The 21,421-nt window shown below is 42.0% G+C and overlaps 1 protein-coding gene across 3 annotated transcripts in view; it reads left to right on the top strand.

Annotated features, from left to right (window-relative positions):
• The first annotated feature begins 3,068 nt into the window (after positions 1–3,068).
• Positions 3,069–21,421, top strand: part of LOC147431400 (cytochrome P450 85A-like) — a 61,964-nt gene continuing 43,611 nt past the window's right edge. For all 3 annotated transcript variants that reach the window (XM_086494017.1, XM_086494016.1, XM_086494015.1), the window contains exons 1-4: positions 3,069–3,478; positions 3,604–3,928; positions 4,086–4,238; positions 6,361–6,615. In XM_086494017.1, coding sequence (XP_086350143.1) covers positions 3,084–3,478; positions 3,604–3,928; positions 4,086–4,238; positions 6,361–6,615 — 1,128 coding nt within the window. In that variant the 5' untranslated portion in view covers positions 3,069–3,083. The remainder of the gene's footprint in view (positions 3,479–3,603; positions 3,929–4,085; positions 4,239–6,360; positions 6,616–21,421) is intronic.

Here is a 21,421-nt window from a genome sequence, read left to right as displayed (position 1 = left end):
GCAGGGAATAGGCTGGAGTAAGCAAGAACCAGGTGGACGTGCAATAAATTCGCAAGGCCAATCGTGAACATCCAAAGGAAAATTTCCTCTATGAACAGAGGAAGTAGATCTGTAGAGGAAATGTGTAATGGCAATCGTGAACATGCAGAGGAAATATGCAATGGCAATCATGAACATGCGGAGGGAGTAGATCTGTAGTGAAATCCATGGAGATAGAAGACCATGGTTTGCTAGGGATGGACAAAGGTTGAAGTGGTCCATGTGGGCAATGCTGTGGAGCCTTGGCCCTATTGCAATTGTCCAAAAGATTGGGGTTATGGCATGCCCAAGAGTGGAAATCAAAGAGATTCATGCACATATATGAAAGCCACCACTAACATCTCTCTCTCTCTCTCTCTCTCTCTCTCTCTCTCTCTCTCTCTCTCTCTCTCTCTCTCTCTCTCTCACACACACACACACACACACACACACACACACACACGCGCGCGCGCATGCACAGCTTGGTTTGCTCCTTCACCTTTGCTTGTCTTCATTAGGAAGAGAATGGGGTCTAGGAGGGCCTCCCTATTTGGAAGTTTAAGGGACTCAAACCTCTAGTATTAAGAAAGCAATCAAAAGACAACTTTTGAATTCAAACATGCAAAATGGATAGTTTATTTGAATTCAAACATGTAGAATAGCTAGTTTATTTGGATATAAAAAAAAACTTGGGCGCATGGTAAAATTTTCACAAATAATATCAAAATTTGTTAGAGTTTGTACAATTGGATTCCTTGTTTCAGGAACTTTCTATTGATATATCATATGTCATAGATCTTAGAGATCTAGCTTGTGTTATTGTACGAGTTAGCATATGTCAAAATTGTGCTACTAGCACTATCCGGGACAACAAAAAGCATGACATGTTAACATGCTTTCACTAACAACTATAGTTCATGTACATCCTTGAGATGGTCGTTGATGTCCACTAGAACCACTATGAATAGCACTTATTGATATCAAAGCCTAACCGGCTCATTGAGAAATAGAAATACCAATCCTACTTTTTCATAGTGAAACTCTCTCTCTCTCTCTCTCTCTCTCTCTCTCTCTCTCTCTCTCTCTCTCCCCCCAAAAAAAGACACACACACACATAAAAAGAGATAATGAAGCTTGCGCAAGAAGATTTTGATGTTTTTGCCCAAAAGGGGCATTTGCTTCTTGCCTTTTCCGAAAGTAGTCGAAAGGGTGAAAAGGTTAACGCATGCTGGTGCATCCTCTTCGCCATTATATTTTAGTAGTAGATACTTGAAAGATTGATTTGCAAGATATCTACACAATGGTATGTGTCATTTGGGCCAACAATTGGTAAGAAATGGGACATGGAAGATGGATTATTCTCATGATTGTTTTAAAAGACTAGTCGGATGTTTACACATAGACTGCGCAAGTTTGGGTTATAGGTGTGTATATGTCTCTATGGCTACTAAGTGCCAAACTCTGCTCGCTTGCACAAAGAGGGAGTAGCCCATATTCTTGGATAGCCGTCATTCGCTACAAGATTTTGGGTGTGTGTGTTTTGAAAGACTAGTAGGATGTTTACACATAGACTACCCAAGTTTGGGTTATAGGTGTGTATATGTCTCTATGGATACTAAGTGCCAAACTCTGCTCGCTTGCACAAAGAGGGAGTAGCGCCCCATATTCTTGGATAGCTGTCATTCGCTACAAGATTTTGGGTGTGTGTGTTTTGAGGGGGTGGGGGGGAGCACTGAAAGATGACACTAATTCCACTAGTAGGGCGGTCCTTTGAATGCAAAATGTGTTTTCTTTATTTTTGTTGTGAACCACACCCATCAATCTCTTTTGGGCAGAGCATTCACCTAATTAGTGTGCAGTTACTAGTTACCATTAGGATTAATGATATGTGAAAAAGAATCTAAGCTTTCAATCAACATTTATAAGATGATGATTCCATGGAAGTAGCTAAGTTCCCATAGATAGTCCAAAAAAACAGGATATTGATCATCGCCATTGGAAAACAAAGGACTGTGAGGAGTGGAACAGGAGCTTGGGCGCTGCAATGATGGACTAACATAGATGAAAGTGTGGGATATTCCTTGTCGTGGGGTGGGTCCCCCTTCAACCAATGTATGTATGAACCATTGAAGTGGTCATGGCTCGTCACGAGCATGGCAAGAATATGTAATTTTTTTGGGTTTATCAATATAATCTAGCTACTCACCATTGTGAGTTTTCAAAAAAAAAGAAAGAGATGATGCTCAAATTGGGTCCTACTTAAATAAAATTACTTTGTCATGGGGTGCTCCAAGGGGACAGAGACAAGGGGAAGTGTGTGTGTGCATGCACGTACTATGTGGGAGGACAATGAAACACATTGCGCCCAAGTAGTTCATAGACATGAGCTAAAATCCCAAACTTTTTTTTTTCCATAAAAGGCGATTGGAGGTTTGTATTAGAAAAGAAACAACATTACATGTATCTGGGAAGATGGGGACGGGCTAAACTTGTTTTGCCATGGCAAGGAGAGGAAAAACTCAGAATGCAGCACTTCAACGGCCTTCCTCTAATTGCGCACCTCCAGGATGTCCTGAGTTCTCTGCCGAGAAGTAGTCGGGTGCGATTGTAAAGGGATAATGAAAGACTGTTGTAATTTTTTGTACGTGAAATCTCAAACTTGTCACAAGAGGCTAGCTTTTAAGATTACCTCGTAAGCTTTTTACACAATTTGATGTAAAAACCTAAAAATCCTCCACGTTGTGACACCCTAACTGATGGGGTTTGAACTTTGACTGGTGTGACGTGTCCTTTTTCTCACTTGTTGCAGGAATTATTGTTTTATTTTTTGCTGGGTTTGTGAGTCGTGAGCCACTAGTGATCCAAAGATATAAAGATGGATAGCTCGAGGTGTTACATATAGGTCAAAAGAAAGGAATAGACGTTGAGTAATGAGTCGACGGTAGGACGATAGATGATCGGTGGACAGGCTGGATACGTTTTAACAACTAAGTGGGGCAAGCGGGAGCCAGCACTCAGCAGGCCTCACCAGGGGTTTGTGTTTTTTATATAATCAGCTCCCTTTCATGGTCATTGAAGAAAACAGGATCGGATCATACTCACAGTACTACGTAAGTGGGAAAAGCCGGCGCGGCCCGTGTGCTGAGTGCTCCTCCTCCGAGTTTGGCTGCTGCAGTATCATGGACTCTCATGATTCTCATTTTCTGTCGCGCCTTTTCCCCCGCGTCTCGTCTGCGTTAATCCCACATGGGCTGCTGCTTGCTGTCGTGCTTGGCGCTCTTCTCTGCTGCCTGCTGCACTTCCGACCCTTAGCCGAGCGGCGCAAGCTCAAACCCGGCGGCCATCAACTCCCTCCCGGCAGCCTTGGCCTGCCCCTGCTCGGCGAGACCCTCCAGTTCGCCTTCTTCAGCACCGGCCCCATTGGCACCCCTCTCCCTTTCTTCTCCTCACGCTTGCGAAGGTACAGCAACCTCTCTCTCTCTCTCTCTCTCTCTCTCTCTCTCTCTCTCAACAAATGTGCCACACACATACATGTATGCACGCACAGAGCTTATTGATACTCTCAACCCAATGCTTCTCTATCAGATATGGTACCATCTTCAAAACCCATCTCCTCGGCCGGCCCACCGTGGTGTCCTTGGATCCTGAGCTTTCCAAGTTTGTTCTCTCTCAGGATGATAAACTCGTAGACGTCTTCCTCCCCAAGTTCTTCCTCAAGATCTTGGGACCCACCATACACCTCCACGGCCCCAGGCACCACACCTTTCGCGAGCTGGCGAATCTGAGCGTAAGCGCCAATGCGGTGCAAAAGCTTCATGTAGACACAGTGCAGGAGCATTTCTTGAAGTCCCTCAAGTCTTGGCAGCAGAGGCCATCTCCGATTGTGGATGCTCAACAGCAATGCAAAGAGGTAGCTTCTTTTGTTACGTATTACATTAATAGGTATATTCCAAATTAATAAAATGACATGCTGTTGTCAGATGGAATATTCCTCTTCTAGTGAGCAATGCTGCAATGATTTATTTGCATGGTAATGTCATTGTTTTTGCATCTTATATTGTGAGCAGTGGGCCTTCACCTACTCTGTGAAATATTTTGTGGGTTTGGAGCATGACGACCCGACCACTGTGGCGCTAATGAGAGATTTCTTCATACTACCAACTGGCTATAACTCGATCCCCATCAATCTACCAGGAACCAGATTCTACGAGGTGCTCAAGGTAATTATTACTACTATTGATTGACACCTCAAGGTTATTATTACTACTATTAATTATTCCTCAAGGTAATTATTACTACCATTGATTGTAATTACAGTGGCCTACATATACATAAGGCAATGCTTAGCTTACCCCTGTTAAGAGGGAAAATGTTTCCGGCATTAGCTTCCCATCATCCCATGTGGCACTAATCGACAAGCTTTATCCAACGGTTCACAATTGCCCCCAAAGATTAACTCTGTCTAATAAAAAGAAAAATCTTAATGCTCAAACCTGAATCCTGAATGCTCTCTCCCTCCCCCTCTCCCCGGCGGCATCCTGCTTTACATGCAGGGCAAATAGAGGGCAAGTTGGCAACGATATGACAACTGGCATTCAGCAAGAGACAGAAGTTTCTATGTCAATTTCCGCCACGTGGCTCACGATCTACCTACGTGGCAAAGACGGGAGGTCAAATAAGGAAGAAATTCACACGTCCGTACAAAGTACTGTCGCTGCAGCAAATGTGTCACACAGGAGGTCCTGCAAATCGAACCCATGACTTGCATCACGGTCTCCTTGCCTTAGCGCCCTCAATTTTGATCAAGCCTTGTACATTAGCGCGAACGCATGAAGGGTTTGTTGCGGACGACATCTCATCTCCATTTCCATGCTGTACCAACCTCCACGAGTACAATTACCAACTCACTCCGCGGGGCTTCAAGCCAGTGCCCCAAGAAAAACGTCCCCTATAAATTTTCAGATTTATCATTATAGAAGGTGAGAAAACCTACTTCACCGGGTTCCAAAAACCGGGGTCGAGTGTATTTTAACCGGTTGAATTTCTTAAATCCCGGTTAGATTTTGAGCTTGCCTTAAAGAAAGCTGGGAAATTCTCACAAATTTTAGTGTAATTACCAACAAAAGCTTCAAAATTTGACCTGAAACCGTGAGAACTTCAAGTTTGCCCTTATTTTCTTGGGTTGAGAAAAATGTATTTTTTTTAGCTCTAATCCGGTTGCCCACTTTGGACAAGAGAGACAAAGTCAAACCTTCTTATAGGACCCTTTTGACCCCTTTGAGAGTCCAAATTTTTTCTAATGGTTCTCTTGCCTTCCCCTAATTAATTCAAAATGCACGTATGGTAACAACATGACCGTGTACAAGCTGTGCTAGCAAAGGAAGATTTTGCAGTCCGTCTGTCATTAGTGTGACATGGAAGATGATCTAGTAAGTTTAAAGTAACAGGGCCATACAAGGACACTTTTTCTTCACTTGAGGACAACTTCTTAAAAGCCTAACGGCTACAATATTTAAACTGGGTTTCTCTCATTGGTGTTTGAGTGGGTTCAATCCCTTGTAGCAGCCATCTTGGTGTGTCTCCTCACTGGAGCCGTTTTTTGTTACACATGATTATGCAAATCATGGCATAGTTTTCCGTATACATATCAAACAAGGAAAAAAACGATATCCTCTTGATGCCCTCGACAACACAGTTCTGGAGAGCATTCCTCACCTCAAAATTGAGCTCGACCGAAAAAGATCCAAGTGCATGAGGTGTGGCATCTCTGTAGATCATCTACCCTATGCAGGGTGCTTATAAAGCTTTCTAACTCCCATGTTAGCAAGCGTATTGCATTTTATTGAAAGATACTCCAACATTTTTCAAGAAAATAAGTGTATTTGCTGAATGAAGTGTGTATTCAAAACGTTATATTTCTGAGTACAAACCTATTTAGGTCTCCCAATTTTCGACAAATAAAAATCCTTTCAAAACAAATGAGGATCAATATAGGAAACGAATATCTCGTGAAATTGGAAAGTCAAAATACTTTGCACTTCTATAGAAAGAGGTGGTCAAATGTGCATGCAATGCGTGTCTTTATTCATTTTCTTCAACGTTTTTTCTTAAATTAAAATTCCCTTGCACTATGTATTTAATATTGAATTTATTTTTAAAGCCATTAGGATATAAATTAAAACAAATTTAGTTATTATATACTTGTTTGAGGGACAAACAAAAGATACCCATATATTATTACAATGATGGAAAGGACCAAAAATAGAGAAACAATAGTTTGAATTGTAGTCAATTAATCAAAATGTATATAAGAACTGACACTTGGATGTTGTTTTCTACTAGGCTCGTAAAAGAATCGATTCTACACTAGTAGGACTAGTGAGGGCAAGGATATTGGAAGCCCGCAAAGAGGCAAAGGATTTTCTTGATGTAATATTGATCAAGCGAGCTGATGAAGGTGGGGAGTATTATGGCGGGTTACATGTGGCAGATTGGATCTCTTCATACGTGTTGGCTGCCTATGAAAACACTGCTGTGCTTTTTGCAAATATATTGAAGTTCCTATCTGAGAACGAGCATGTGGTTGGTGAGCTCAAGGTTAGTCGCTCTCAATCTCTTTCTACAAAAATGTGTTTGAAAAGACATATGGATGTTGTACATGTATGTGTACACACACATGTGTGCGTATATGTGTACATGTCACTGTATGCAGATGTTTGTATATCGATATATAGCTAGATGATAGATACATACCCATGCACATAAGTACACTTATAAACATCGATATATATATATATATATATATATATCCACATACAATTGTCTTATGTGTACATACACATGTATGCATACAAAAAAATATACCTATCTCTTTAATATATGTGCTTGTATACATGTAGGGGCATACACAAAGCTCTCTCTCTCTCTCTCTCTCTCTCTCTCTCTCTCACACACACACACACACACACACATAGGTATCATGATGTATGTAATTTGCGGTTGGCATTCATGCATGTATGTATATAACACCAACACTCATACATAACATCTCACATTAGTGTAAATACCCATTGCCCTTTAAGAAAAGAAAGTGAAAAAAGTAATAAAATCATCATGAGGTCTGCCTAATACACCACCCCCACGAGCTAAATAATTATATGAATTTGTTAGATTTACTTCAAAAGGAGAAATGGTGATTGTACAAACGAGCCTATAATGCGCAATCTCAGAGAACAAGCATCGGGTGGTAGTCTACTATGATGTGTGGTGTTGTAATGACTTGCTTATTCTCAACGCCCTGGATTTTGGAGGACCTCTCTCTCTCTCTATCTCTCTCTCTCTCTCTCTCTCTCTCTCTCTCTCTCTCTCTCTCTCTCTCTCTCTCTCTCTCTCTCTCTCTAGCACAATATGTGCATGAATATGGGAGTCAATCGCTAGACCAGTGGAGCAAGGTGGTATCGGGATTCTCGACCCATTTGTGGTCTCAATGGCAAATCCAGACCGTGCATGGGCCATGATGACAAAGGACATGATTGACAAGGCAAAAATCTTCTCCCAATGTGGCTAGTGGAAAGAGTTAGAGGTGCATGACAAACTGCTAAGCCTTCGATGGTCCAACCTAAGACTAGGTGGCACAATGGGTGAGCTAGTATGGAAGTGTACCAAAGCAACCGAGGCTCTGGAGTGGGGAGATCAGATAACCAAATATTTTCAAAAATCCAAAGCAAGAAGAAACTTATTAAACCCATTTTCGATAGAAAAGACTAGAAAGGTTAATAACAAAGGACTTTAATGACTTTCCCATTTTTGGGACAGTAGCATCACGAGCTGGAAAGAAACATACCAACTTGCTACCAAGATTCACCTCAATGGTACTAAATTATTCTTGATTAATAGAGATATAGAAGGGCTAGACAATCGCTTGATGCCTGTATATGAATCTAAGTTTGAGTGGAAAGCCTTGGCAGTGGCCCAAGTTTAGACATTTATATAAACCACAAACCAAGGATATCTACCACACTCTAATGTTCAAGAGTGATTGGTTATCCCCCCTTAACAAGTAGTGGGGAAAGCAATGGCCAGAATCAAGATGGGTGGTGATAGAAAATAACATTTGGATTCCACAATGGGCGCTTTCGATGATGATTTTTTTGTGGAAGGTACTATGGGGTATTGGATCATATAGGTGCTCGGGGTGCAAGCCTACAAGTGAGGACCTCCCTCACTTATTCAAGGAGTGTCCAACAATGTGTGGCCTAGTGGACAAGATATGCAAATAGATCCAAAAGACCTGGAAGATAGGGTTCTTTAAGAACGATTTATTCTTAGGAGAGAAAGTGGTGAAAAGCCAAGCGCTTCCAATATGTACACAAATTGTTAGATTCTGCTATTTGGAAGGCCAGCTCGAATTGTCCAATTTTCAAAAATGTGCTCTCAATAGCTATCTTTTCAAACATTTTCCAATAAAAAAGGGATGTGATTATTGCCATTGGTAAAAGGAAGAACTCGGATGAGTGGAATAGGACAATCCTCCCGATCATGATCGCAAATTGCTATTGATTGTATGGGATCATGGCTACCACAAGATCATTAACCATCCACAGGGTTTTATAGGGATCCCCGAACTCACCTACAAATCACAATGAGTGCTTACAATCACACATCATTTCATTTTTGTTGTGTTTTAATATGAAATTGTATTTTTTACTATGCACACATAATCATAGATGCTTTATATGTTAGGAAGTGCCCCACTTGACACTCTCAAACAATCGCATTGGCTTCATCCCCACTTGATATTGTTTCTTCAGTAATATCTAGAAGGCCGGTAACTATCGTATATTTTATAGAGACCTCTCTGTGGCTAGCTTCTCAGAGATTATTGTAGAAGAAAGTAAGGAGATAATATATGTGATAGGTAAAAGGAAAAACTCGACTGATTGGCTTAGGATGACCCTTGCCATCTAGTCGAGCTTTGCTAAGTAAAGGATTGGGCTTTTGGTAATAGTACGTTACTAGGTACTTCTAATGTAACCATCTGTCCCTCAAGACTCGAATGAGTTTGAGGCTAATTTATATATTTCTTGGTGGCGTTCTAATACAATCACTCACATTAGAAAAAAAAAGAATGTCCCACTTAAACAACAAAGTGAAAGGATCACATTGGCATTCTAAAATTAAAAAAAAATCAAAACAATAACTTTAAAGCGAGTCTTCAACAAACTAAAGCAAAGGGATATTTTAATGCTTTCGTTGAAAAAAAGTAGGTCTAATAAGTAGGCCGGACGAAGGATGGGTGGCAATTGCAAAAAATATCTAGATTCCACAATGGCCATTGGTGATGAAGCTCTTTATATGGAAGGTGTTATGAGGACATGCATTGCCGACCAGAGTACGTAAAGATTCATGCTAGAGGGATTGGCTTAGTCAGATGCTCAACGAGCTACAAAATGAGTGTCCGATTATTAGCGTCCTTGCACAAAAAATGTGCCAAGTGGGTACGTACGACATATTCCTTGGAAGGATGGTGATGAAAATCCAAGATCTTCGAGTATGCACACATATTGTTAGTTTCTACTATTTTAAGAATATCTAGAAGTCCATGAATTGTTAGGTGTTTGAGGATGCTCTTGTAACTGCTAGCTTCATGAAGATCTTCCAAGAATGTAAGGAATTGATTGTTTCCATTGGTAAAAAGAAGGACTCGAACGAGTGGTATAGGGCCATTAATGCCGTGCTGACAGGACTAGAGACACCCAGAAGATGGTGCCTCTTTGTGAGGCCGCATGCTACCTGTTCGTTGTAATCTGATATCCCTCAAGGCTCGAAACGACCTTGAGGTTGCTCTTTACATTTATTTTGGTGAATAAAATACATCCTTTCGCTATTGTGAGTTTGAAAAAAAAGGTAGGTCTTATAAGTATAAGAAATAATAAAACAACTTAGTGAAATGAATCTTTACGAGGTCCTTCAATGGAAGGACTCTTTCAAAAAACTAAAATCTTTTTTAATCTAAAACTCACAATGGTGAGTAAATTATATTGACAACCACAAGAAATTAAAATTTATTGTCATGCTCGTGCCAAGCCATGATATCTCTGAGAGGTCACTGATACATCGGCTGAAAGGGGAGCCACCCTACAGAAAGCGTAGGGCCCTCATCAATGGGACTAAGCTCATGTGGTGCCAATGAACCTGTTCCGTTCATTAGAGTTCTTATGTTTCCCAAAGGTTATGATCGCCCCCCTGCTTTCTTGTATTATCTATGTGAACCTGGTTGTTTCCATGGTGTTGTCAAATATACGACCATTCCTAGCCTTCCAGACTTGTTTGAAGTAGCATAATCTAACAATTTTTGTTGCAATAAGCAACTCTTGGATTTTAAGAACCCTCACTCCCAAAGACAGATCATTCTTATAGAAGCCTAATATGTTCCATGTCCTTTGCACCCATTGCATATCTTTCTTGCTAGGCCTCTGATCACAAGGCATTCCTTGAAGAGGTGGGAGAGGTCTTTGCTAGTTGTTCTGCATTGACATCATCTATCCGGGCCAATTCCCCTGGCTAGAACCTTCACCCCAGTCGCTAAGGCTCCCACAGTACCTTCTAGAGAAAGACCTTCAGATTATTGAGCGGCCAATGTGAGCACCATATGTTCTTAGTGACTACATCCCATTTCGACTCTTGCCAATTGAGGCCCCACTGTTTGTTTAATAAAAAGAATCAATCCATCAAATCCATAAGTGGGTTGTATACTTCTTTGTCATTTGGGGCTTAACAAAGTTTCTGTCTTCAGTCCACCGCCATGCTTTCCACTCAAACAGAGACTCACAGCTAGGTAGGCACCAACTATCCATCCATTTTAGGGCTCTGCTAAGTAGTAGTCTTTTCACTCCCAACAAGGTTGTATTGGAGATCCATATGGTATGTTGTTTTCCATCAATTGTAGCTATAATCACACAGTTGGGTCTAGATGTCGGATACCTTTGTTATTGATCTTTCTAGCAGTTTCCCTCCAAAATGGATTCAGAGAAATTCTTCACACCTTAGACAACCACGGGGACCAATGAGATGCAGAGTAGTGACTATACCTTGTAAGTTCTCCCCACCCCAAAGTCTCCACTGCTCTTGTGCATTTCCTAATGTGCTTGCCCGTCGCACCCTGAGCTTCATGCTAGCCCACCGAGGGGCAAACAATTTTTCATGCATCGCGAGCCCTTTCCACTAACCACCTTTGCAAGCAGAGCTTGGAATTTTCCATCATAGCCTTGGCCATAATAGCCCACGATTGGTCTTGCTACATGAGTGTGACCACAAACTTAGCACACTAAGCCTCTGCGTGGACACTAGGGTTAAGAATTCCGAGACCGCCTTGCTCGATGGGTCTTGCAATTGTATCCCAGCTAGCCCACAGCCAGTGCGTCGAGTCTTTAGTGTTGTTATTCCATATGAATCTTTTTACCAATTTAAGGAACTCTTTCCAATTGCATTTGGCAAGCTTCAGAGTAGGGGACCACTGAAAGCTATATACGGGAGCATGAATGCGTTAATCACTTGCACTCTGCTTGGGAAGGGAAGAAGCACATACTTCCATCTATGCATCTTGCTTCTTATCTTCTCCATGACCCACGTGAATTTTTGCTCGTGGTTTACATCTACCCCTAGCGGGGCTCCGAGGTGTCTAAATATCTTTCCTTTTGACATTGCCTCCCCGGACAAAAAATAAAATCTTAAGAAAAAATTCAAGGCGTCAAAATCTCACATCATGGAATCAAACTCCTATGAATGCATTGCCAAATTTCTCTTAAAGCCGTCGCTCTTACAATACGAATATCAGTCAAGAGATCCTCATTATCGATGCGTCTAGGGCCTATAGCCATGTCACGTCTAAAGAAGGAAGTGAACAACTAGGAGTACACACATCTACAGATTGAGCAGGTGAAGCCACTGATTGCAGACATTCCCAAAACAGGTGCAAGACTAGGGTCTCATTCGAGTGTTTACATCTAATGGAGGTACCTTTGCCTAAACCTCTCGCTTTGACTTTTTCCCTAGTAGACATGGATCCAAATAGCACCGTCCAAAGGAAAATTACTTCGTCCCGCTCATCACATGATTTGACCTTCCAAATGTTTCCTACTACTTGGCTCCATTTGTATGAAGTCCATTTTTTAGCCCAGATTTTGTTGAGGTGGTCAATCCAGTCTTTAGAGTTCTGGTATTGGGTGAATGAAAAATCCTTTCCCTAGGCCACTTCGAAGCTTTTCAATCCACAGGTGTGAAGTAGGGAGGGAGGGTTATGCCAAAAAAGGGCACATTAAAATCTTTCCCGATTTGTAGGTTTAAATTTGAAACCCTAGCTGCGGGCAACTTTTGATGGAAATAGTGACACAAGAGGCCACATGTTGGTCCATCTATGGCACAAGAAGATTTAGAAATTTTCTCATGTAGGAAAACGGAATCTTTTAGAGTGTTTTTCATGCAATGAACAACATCATGAGCTTCTGCTCGAGAGGCACCGCATACCTAGCTAGGTACGATTGGGGGTAGAGGACCGCCGGCCCCCTCACCGGGCCGGTAGTCCCCTGCCCCCATTCGTACCTAGCTAGGTATGGAGTGCCTCCCTCACCAAAGCTCATGATGATGAGGTAAGTCCCCTACCCCCAATCGTACTTGAAGTAGTCTCGACTAGTGCTGGTTTATCTTGTAGCGGTATGTGTTATGTTGTCGTGTTGATCTTGTCTTGTTATGTTCTTTTTGGGACATGCTGCAACATGCTTACCGCATGTGGTAGCCAAGTAGGGTCTTGTGTGAAAAGGGATATTTTATCCTCATGGCAGATTTCTACATGGGGATTATGCTGTGATTGAAGAACATCGGTAGCTTCTTCGAGCTACAATTGTGCAAATTTAGCCCGTTAAAATACACTAAACGTTGGTTTTTCGCACTCATTCTTTCATGCTTTTGTTTTCCCAATCTCACATTATGTGAGAACTTCTACACACTCAACCAACCCATGCAGACATCTTGCCATGGGGACATCATTCTCTGTCATGCTTTATTAAGGCTTGAATCTCAGGGCTAGAAAAATACATTTTCCCTAAACCTGCGAAAATAAGGGCAAACTTGAAATTTTTGAAATTATCCCAGCTTTCAGGTCCAAATTTGAAGCTTTTGCTGGTAATTACACTAAAACTTGTGTGAATTTTCCGATTTTCTTAAAGCAAAGCTCAAAATCTAGCCGGGAATTTACAATTTCAACCGGTTCATAATACATTGGACCCCGGTTTTTTTCTAACACTGGGCTTGATTATGTAGGCCAAAAAGGAGAATGACAAGTGGTCCTCGATATAATGTTAAAGAAAATATAACAAAAAAGTACTTGCCAAGAATGCGACAAGGATGGCTTTACATGAGCCTCTTGTATATCTCAAGTTACCAGCCATTCAAAGATAGTTTTTTGGACTGCATAAGGCCTCAATAAAGGGGTTGCATTTTGGGTGCAATAGTGGACCATTGGACAAAGCTTCCTAACTAGTGCCACACTGCAATAAATTTTTTAAACTATTTTTTTGTGGGCCCTTGTGAGAGTACCTCTCTCTTTAAAAAGAGGGGCATTGAGTATCGCACACAATCTTTCTTATCTTCTTTCACTTTTTTTCCCTCAATTTATTACAATGCATCCAATGTTTTTTTAGTCATTAATTCTGACTAATACTAACGACGGCCCATCTCTCTCTCTCTCTCTCTCTCTCTCTCTCTCTCTCTCTCTCTCTCTCTCTCACTTTCAGCGTACAATGCTTGGACTCCAAGCCACACAGTTGGAGGTGGCCGAAGCAAGGAGAAGACGACACCTATCCGAGAAAGGGGGGCAAAATCCTTCTCCCTTTTATAATAGAATAAATGCTTTTGAAATATACTGTAATTTAAATAGTTCATGATTACACTTGTTAAGAAAAATAATAATATTTTATTGTGATAAATATTAGTGTCACTCCCTACTACTACTACCTACTCGGTCAAGTTTCATTAGCGAGAATCTTCTAAGATACTCGCTGTTGGCTTTCCCAAGCCCAAAGGCTTTTGCCTGCAAGGTCCTCCCAAGTATGCAACCCCCCCCCTTCCCCCCCCCCCCCCCCCCCCCCCCCCCCCCTCTCCCCCTCCACGGGCTGCCTCACCCTGCTCGTAGAGCCCCCTGCACTGCTCGTTGTTCTGCCATGTCTAAAAATTGCACAACAATGCGTGCAAAGCCAGTCTTAGTGCGAGCGGAGCTCATGTGTGCCTTGCGCTCCAGGTGATGCCCCATGATACATCACCTTTCCCTGCTCTTTGGTGCCTGCAATAAAACCCCTGGTCGTCGGTGCAAAATCCTAGCGAGAGAGAGAGAGAGAGAGAGAGAGAGAGAGAGAGAGAGAGAGAGAGAGAGAGAGAGAGAGAGAGAGAGAGAGAGAGAGAGAGAGAGAGAAGAAGAAGAAGAAGGCAGAGCTGCCATTTCTCCCCGTTCTTCGTGTCGGCACAAGCCCTGACATCATTCGACTGTCATCCCTACTCAGCTCGCGGCCTTGTCTGGTCTTTTCTGCACACACAGGGATGATAGTCGAATGATGTCAGGGCTTGTGCCGACATGAAGAACGGGGAGGAATGGCAGCTCTGCCTTCTTCTTCTTCTTCTCTTCTCTCTCTCTCTCTCTCTCTCTCTCTCTCTCTCATGGTGCCGTCCCCTGGTGCACCCCGCCCACATTCTTCCTTCTCAACATCACCTGCACAGCGGGGTGGATCTTCAGACAATGACCATCTTCCGCTCCATACAAATGATGTAGAGAGAGAGTATGGGGTGCCGCCCCCTTCTCGGCGCAATGTTGTGCTCCAATAGGCATCGCCCACAGTACCTCGGCTTGGCCCTATCTGCCGTTCATCGGACTGCGCTGGCAAAGGCACACACAAAGAGAAACAGAGACAGAGAACAGTGCTTGTGCATGGCTGCCTCACAAGTTCACCTCTCTGCGCGCAGAAATGAAAAATCCCCTAACCGTGCTTTTTGCCCATATGACACATAGGCCTAGAACCTCTCTCTCTCTCATTCTCTCCCCCACTTACTGCTTACTCACTTAGCATCTTGCCCTGCCTTTTCTCTTTCTCTAAGCTCAAAGGATCTTTCAAGATTCCTATTAAGAAGACATGCGTACATACCTACTTGCTCCATCTCGTCAAATCCAATATCCTGAATATGATCAGATTTTGATATTCCTTTCTTGGATCTTTCAAGGAAACCTTGAAGAAAACCAAGGCGAAGGATCGAATGCATACCATTTGTGTACAATTGTGAGAAGTTTGAGCCAAACCACTTGAGCCTGCACCTACCCTGGTCTGGTAGCATGGTGAGTTTTCATCCATTAAAAAGGAAAATCTGCCCCCCAATCCCAAGCAAGCTCCAGCTCTCTGATTGCCAACGACTAGCATTGCTTGGCGCTTTTGTTGTCACCCATAACCACCCCTAATTGACAATGTTGCCTACGACCACACGCTCGTAGCGTCTGTGCTCTTTCTTGCTCAGTTGGGCCACCGACCCTCTCATTTCAACTGCCCCTCGATCTTGCCTCACCCATCACGTAGTTGCCTTGGGCTCCCCACTTCACCCTTTTCCTTTCCACTTTTAAATAGCACGAAAGCATCTCCCTTGGATTCCACCTAATGGAGGAGGTCAAAAGACGTTTGTGCAACTTATTTATTTTCTCTATAACAAATAAGGCTCATTTTTTCTTGTTCCAATCGCACAAAACCCGTGTGAGTTGAAGCAAACATCCGTGAGCACTACCAACCTACCAGGGTCATTGGCTGCACTCAAACCCATGACTCGAATCACGACGATTGAGTGCTCAACTAACCAAACTAGTTCCTGTGAACCAAAGAGGGTTCCTTTTATTAAACTTCTCAATAGCCTTATGTAAGCCAAAGGAAACTTTTAGTTTTGTATACCCAATATACACAACGCATTCATTCAGGAAGTACGCTAGACAATCAATAAAGAGGAAACCTTCTCTATAAAGCCTTTAAAGTTTTCGCACCCCTTTTTTCCTTTTGGCCATAAACACCCAGAAAATAAATTAGAAAGTAAAAGAAGTTTTCGACCACAAGGTACACACGTCGTGCAAACAAATAAAAATTAAGGAGCTATGTTCAGGGAATTCAATAGTCATAACAAGGAGTCTAGGAGACGTCACCTGCAGGCTGCGTGGACCCAGTTACCTCTGTATACAAGACTTTATCTCGTAAAATACACCTTCCCTCCCTTTTTTGAGCCCCCCCCCCCCCCCCCCTCGCTCACACTTATGTGGTGCTATATGATACACTTTTGTAAATCCCTTCGTGGCTCTTTCTAATGGCTTCATTTTTTTCCTTCCTTAATTAAGCGGAGGTAGAAGGTGCACAGAAAGAGATTATTTTTTATTATTTTTGGGGACAAAGCTCACATTTGTGAGTGTAACATAAAGAGAAATTCTGTCAAGAAGCTTCACAAATGAAAGGAAATCATATATAGGAAGCACTACACGGGGAAAATTGGTGAATAGACAAAAGCCCTCCATGTTACCTCCTTTTTGTTGCAAACCTAGGTCTTTTTTTTTTTTTTGGCCAAACTCACAATAGTGAGTGGAGATATTTATTAACAAGACAAAAAAAATACAAGTACAACCATCTCCCCATGTGCCGTGGCGTCAACCAGCATCCAGATCACGGAACACGTCATACCCACAATCACTACCAAATACATCAGCTGATAAAGGGTGTCACCCTAAAGTTGACAAAAGCATAAGGGAACCATGACTAGCTTAGGGTTGCCACCAGGGAGATAGCCCTGCCACACTGGCACACCCCTTGACCACCAAACCACTACACCAAAAACATACTCCCGATAGAAAAGAAAAAATAGTTATAGACACCACTTTCTCTGCTTCCATTTAAGCAGACTAACAATGCTTTTCATATTACCCGAGACCGTCACAATATAGCTAGCCAGATCAAGCTTTATGTTTAGAGCATCTATTGCATCGCCTTAGGCTGACCATCATCAATGGGCATCCGAGCCTCTACATCTAAATTATCTACCATCTCTGCTTTATCTTGCAACCCATTGGCCGGGCTGATAGTTTCTTCACTTACGTGTGACAGGTTTCTCTTGCACCTTAGGTGATGGGCAGCCCATCTTTTCAACCATCACTTCACAAGTCGCTTCTTGTCCCCGTAAGTCTTTTCTTATGTCCTAGATGCCTCCGCTTGGGGTACGACCTCTCTATTGATCTTCCTCCAAGTTGTCCCGGTCCTCTAACTACGGGTTGTCTCCCCCTCGGGACAGTCTCTAGCATAGTAGAAGGCATTCGAAAATGAGGCAAACACCAACACGTGCCGAAAGGCGTCGTAGCTGCCCATACACAACTTCAGATATTTGGGAATGGGGCAAATACAGGTCTCTTATATCGAGTATAATCACAACACTTGTCCCCTTGGGATGACTCTCTCTCTCTCTCTCTCTCTCTCTCTCTCTCTCTCTCTCACACACACACACACACACACACACACGCACACACACATGCACACCCCTCTATGCTCCACATCCTCCACTTTATCGGCAGTGATAAAGTTTGCACAGTAAATATTTTTTTTCCAAACTCACAAATTATGAGTGATAAATGTATTATAAAACCAAAAAAGTTACATAGTAAGCCATGCTCCACACGAGCCATGGCATTTGCCCATAACTTAACCACACAACACCAGACACGTCAGCTAATAAAGGGCGCCACCCTGTGAGGAACTAGGCCTGACTTGGGGTTGCCACCAAGGAGAAAGCCCTACCACGACAAATTCCTTGTCTGCCAAGCTAGACCATATGAAACATAACACCGAGAAGAGTGACCATAGTCATTTTTTCCTTTTTTTTCTTTTTCTTTCGCTTGAGTAAACTGACAATACTAGTCATTGTACCCGAGATATGAGCAACATGGCTGATGAGATCCAGCTTCGGGTTGTAATTTGCACACTAAATCTTAGACGCAAGCATGTGACTAGAGAAACTTTTGGCTTGTATATCTATACTTTCTGAATGGCCAATGGTGCTACAATATGGAATCAATCGTAGATGCATTCTAGAGCTAAATGTGCTCGCTTGGGACTATAGTATGTGTGTGTGTGTGGGTGTGTGTCAAGAATCCCTTTTTTTGGGCCATACTCACAATTATGAGTGAATATTTCATTATAAAGGGATGTACGTGTGTAAAGAATTATTATATTTTTTTTCGTTTTGTTCTTTAAAAGAAAAAGAAAAACTCGCATGAGTGAATGAATTTTAAATAAGTAACCCCCAAAATAAGACCTTGCTCATATCAAGCCAATCGAGCCAAGGCACCCACTTGGAGCCTCTAAGTGGTTAACACTGCAAAGACGCTAGCTCCATGGCAATGCCCATTGTGGCCACTAATTGGAGATAACCATGCAAGGTCGCATCTATCTATCTATGTTCTCCCCTATTTCTAATGACACTTCCCTTCCCTTTGGCCATTGTAGCACCAACATGAGAACAATGGCGCTGCCATATCCTCTCCTCACGCCTCTTACAATGCACATGTTGATGCCCATCTGGCAGCTACAGCTTCTCTGGCTTTAAATTGCGGACATTGCCGTGTCTGCCCTTGAATTGTAGAGGCGCACACGTTAGTAGTGTAGAGACAGTGCAACCCTCATTGGCCTTGAATTACGGGCATTGCCGACCTCTTATACCCTTAAATAGCGGGCATTCGGCACTTCCCTCGACCTCATCTTGCAACTTGAAACACTAAGTGCCTAGAGTTGCAGGCACCCATCACACACCCAAAATTCAAGAGTATAGTGCTCGCTCTCTCTCTCTCTCTCTCTCTCTCTCTCTCTCAAATCTCAATGATGGAAGTGTGATGAAGAAAGACTTGGAAAAGCACGCATCAAATTTCATTAAAGCCATTCCAATATTGATACCGATTGTACTTGTTGCTCAATAACTTCTCTTTTTTTGCTGCCTCTCCACCCCGAAGGTGGAGGGAGTCTCACTTGTAATCGTTAAGTAGTTAAAAAGGGAGGAAATGACAACTGTAGCGGGCGAAAACAGAGCACACAACTCTGAAAAGATAATAAGCCCTAATAAGAAGCTCAACGCAAATACAACAAGGATAAATTTTCTTGCTTACCCCAATCCGGACACCAACTTTGTTTTATTTAGCAGTACTTACTCAAATGGTGAGTGTGGAGTGGCTATCCTCTCAGCTAATGTATCAAGAATGTATTTCTGGTATATGGGAGACGCCATGCTCGGTACAAGCATGGCTTCAATTTGTAAATTTTTGTGGTTATTCGAATATAATACACTCACCATTGTGAGTTCTACAAAATAAATAAATAAATAAACCCTAACATACATACAAATTTCCATGCTCACAAGGAGCCATGGAGCCTAAAACAATTACAAAGGCTCAAGTATTCCTAAAAGAAATGACACCATAGAGTCGTGGGCCCTAATATAGGAATCCTTGACCCATAGATTTCCTGGCCTAGCTACCATCAGCTACCATCAAGGGCTAGCCTTTTATTACAGGACAAGTATCCTCCCAATCATAAGAATCATAAACTACATAACAAAGCTTTGAAAATAACAAACTTTGTAAATTCTAACACTAGGTTGGTATCGGGACACTTTTATGTCGTGAGTAACTTTTATGTCTTATTAAGTTATTAAGTGACCATTTTACTTGAATTATTTGAAGAGTTTGAAAATGAATTTCTAGGTGCTATATATCCACAAAGTTTCCTTATGAACTAAAAAAAGCTTGACATATTTTTGGAATATTGATCTCACCATTAACCTTACTCTTGCACAATATTTCTGAATCTAAACTATGTGAAAAAATGAGTCCCGTTTTTTGTTTTTTTCAAAGTTTTGCAACTATACCACTCTACAATTCATGTTTATGAGGTTTAAATTGCTAGAGGATTAGCCTTAATAGTTCTCAACATGTTTTGATACTTTTAGGGAGGTAATATTTGTAACATAAAGCTAATCTTCCTTGAGTTTTGGAGCACCTAATACTGTATATAGCATAGTATAATGATAATGATTGAATTTTATAATTGCAAAAGATTACGAGACATTCTAGTGTAGCAAGAACAACATTCTCAATATTGCTAGTTATTAGGCCAATTGTGTGCATTTTGTAGGCAGTAACCATATCTAATCATAAACTTCAAATTTGGCTAGATATTGAGTAGTTTCTTTGGGATTCTAGAGGGCATAATGCTAAACCCTATTTTTCATGTTTGTTGTATTTAGCACTTCACCACTGTCCCCAAGGTTCCACTTGGTAAGAGATCTATCATTATTTTCAGATGCTCCATGGATCCTTTTGAATCCAAAGGCCCAAAGAAAACTAAGAAAACATGTATATATTATCTTTATTGAGCATTATCTATAGAAACTTTGATGATAAGTCCGCAAATTGGTAAAAATGCAACTTTTTTGTACCTTATTTTTGCACAAAAAAAACAGTAAGGCAAAAGCAACCATATTTTTTATCTCCAAACCATTGAAGCTAATGGGGAATTTTGTCATATGTCCTACAAAAATCCCCAGTCTCATTTATATGCAATCAACTATAAGACATGGTTGTATTGGGCAAAATGGAATGGTCCATCAACTTTGGAGGTTGGTTGTGACCAATAGATGAGAGATTTTACGAGTTTCTCATTTTTGCCATATGTAGTAGTCCTTGAACTATAAGCTCATGAAAGGATTTTCCAAAATGAGTGGATCTACTATGGTTTTGGAAGTTTTTTTCAAAACCTTGAAAGGACACTTTTATGTCCTATTAGGTTACCAATCTAGTGCTAATAAGCACACCTATTGCCATAGTAGGGAGGAGCTTGGACACTCCACCACCGGCTGCAAAGGGACTGTGCAGTGCTCGTCAAGAAGACCATGCCATAGAGAGTTCCACCAAGGGGAAACCCCTACCATTCGAGACCAACCCGCAGTCCTGACAAAGCCACTCAAAATCACTAGCAGGAAGACAACATCTACCGGCAGAAATACCCACCACTTTTGATCACCCCTCCCTTTGCCAAAAACTATCGTAGAGGTACTTCACGTTCGGGAAGAGGAAGGAAGGCGGCGAGGAGTCCCCACTTGGAACGAGCCCCGTCCCCATGGGATATCCAACACTTAATGCCATGCATCGCAAGTATCCCTGCAAGCGAAGTGCCCCTCGAAGCCCTGCCCAGAGCCTCCTTGCTCATGCAAGAGTAGCACACCATCTCAACCATAATAGGGGAGCTCCTTCTGTGATTCATCACTTTTTTCTTTGTATTCGAGTTGTGAGTGGAGATGTTAT

This window comes from Adiantum capillus-veneris, chromosome 21, assembly GCF_014529385.1.
Source record: "Adiantum capillus-veneris isolate H3 chromosome 21, ASM1452938v2, whole genome shotgun sequence".
Lineage (NCBI taxonomy): Eukaryota > Viridiplantae > Streptophyta > Polypodiopsida > Polypodiales > Pteridaceae > Adiantum > Adiantum capillus-veneris.
This window is presented reverse-complemented; position numbering and strand designations above follow the sequence as displayed.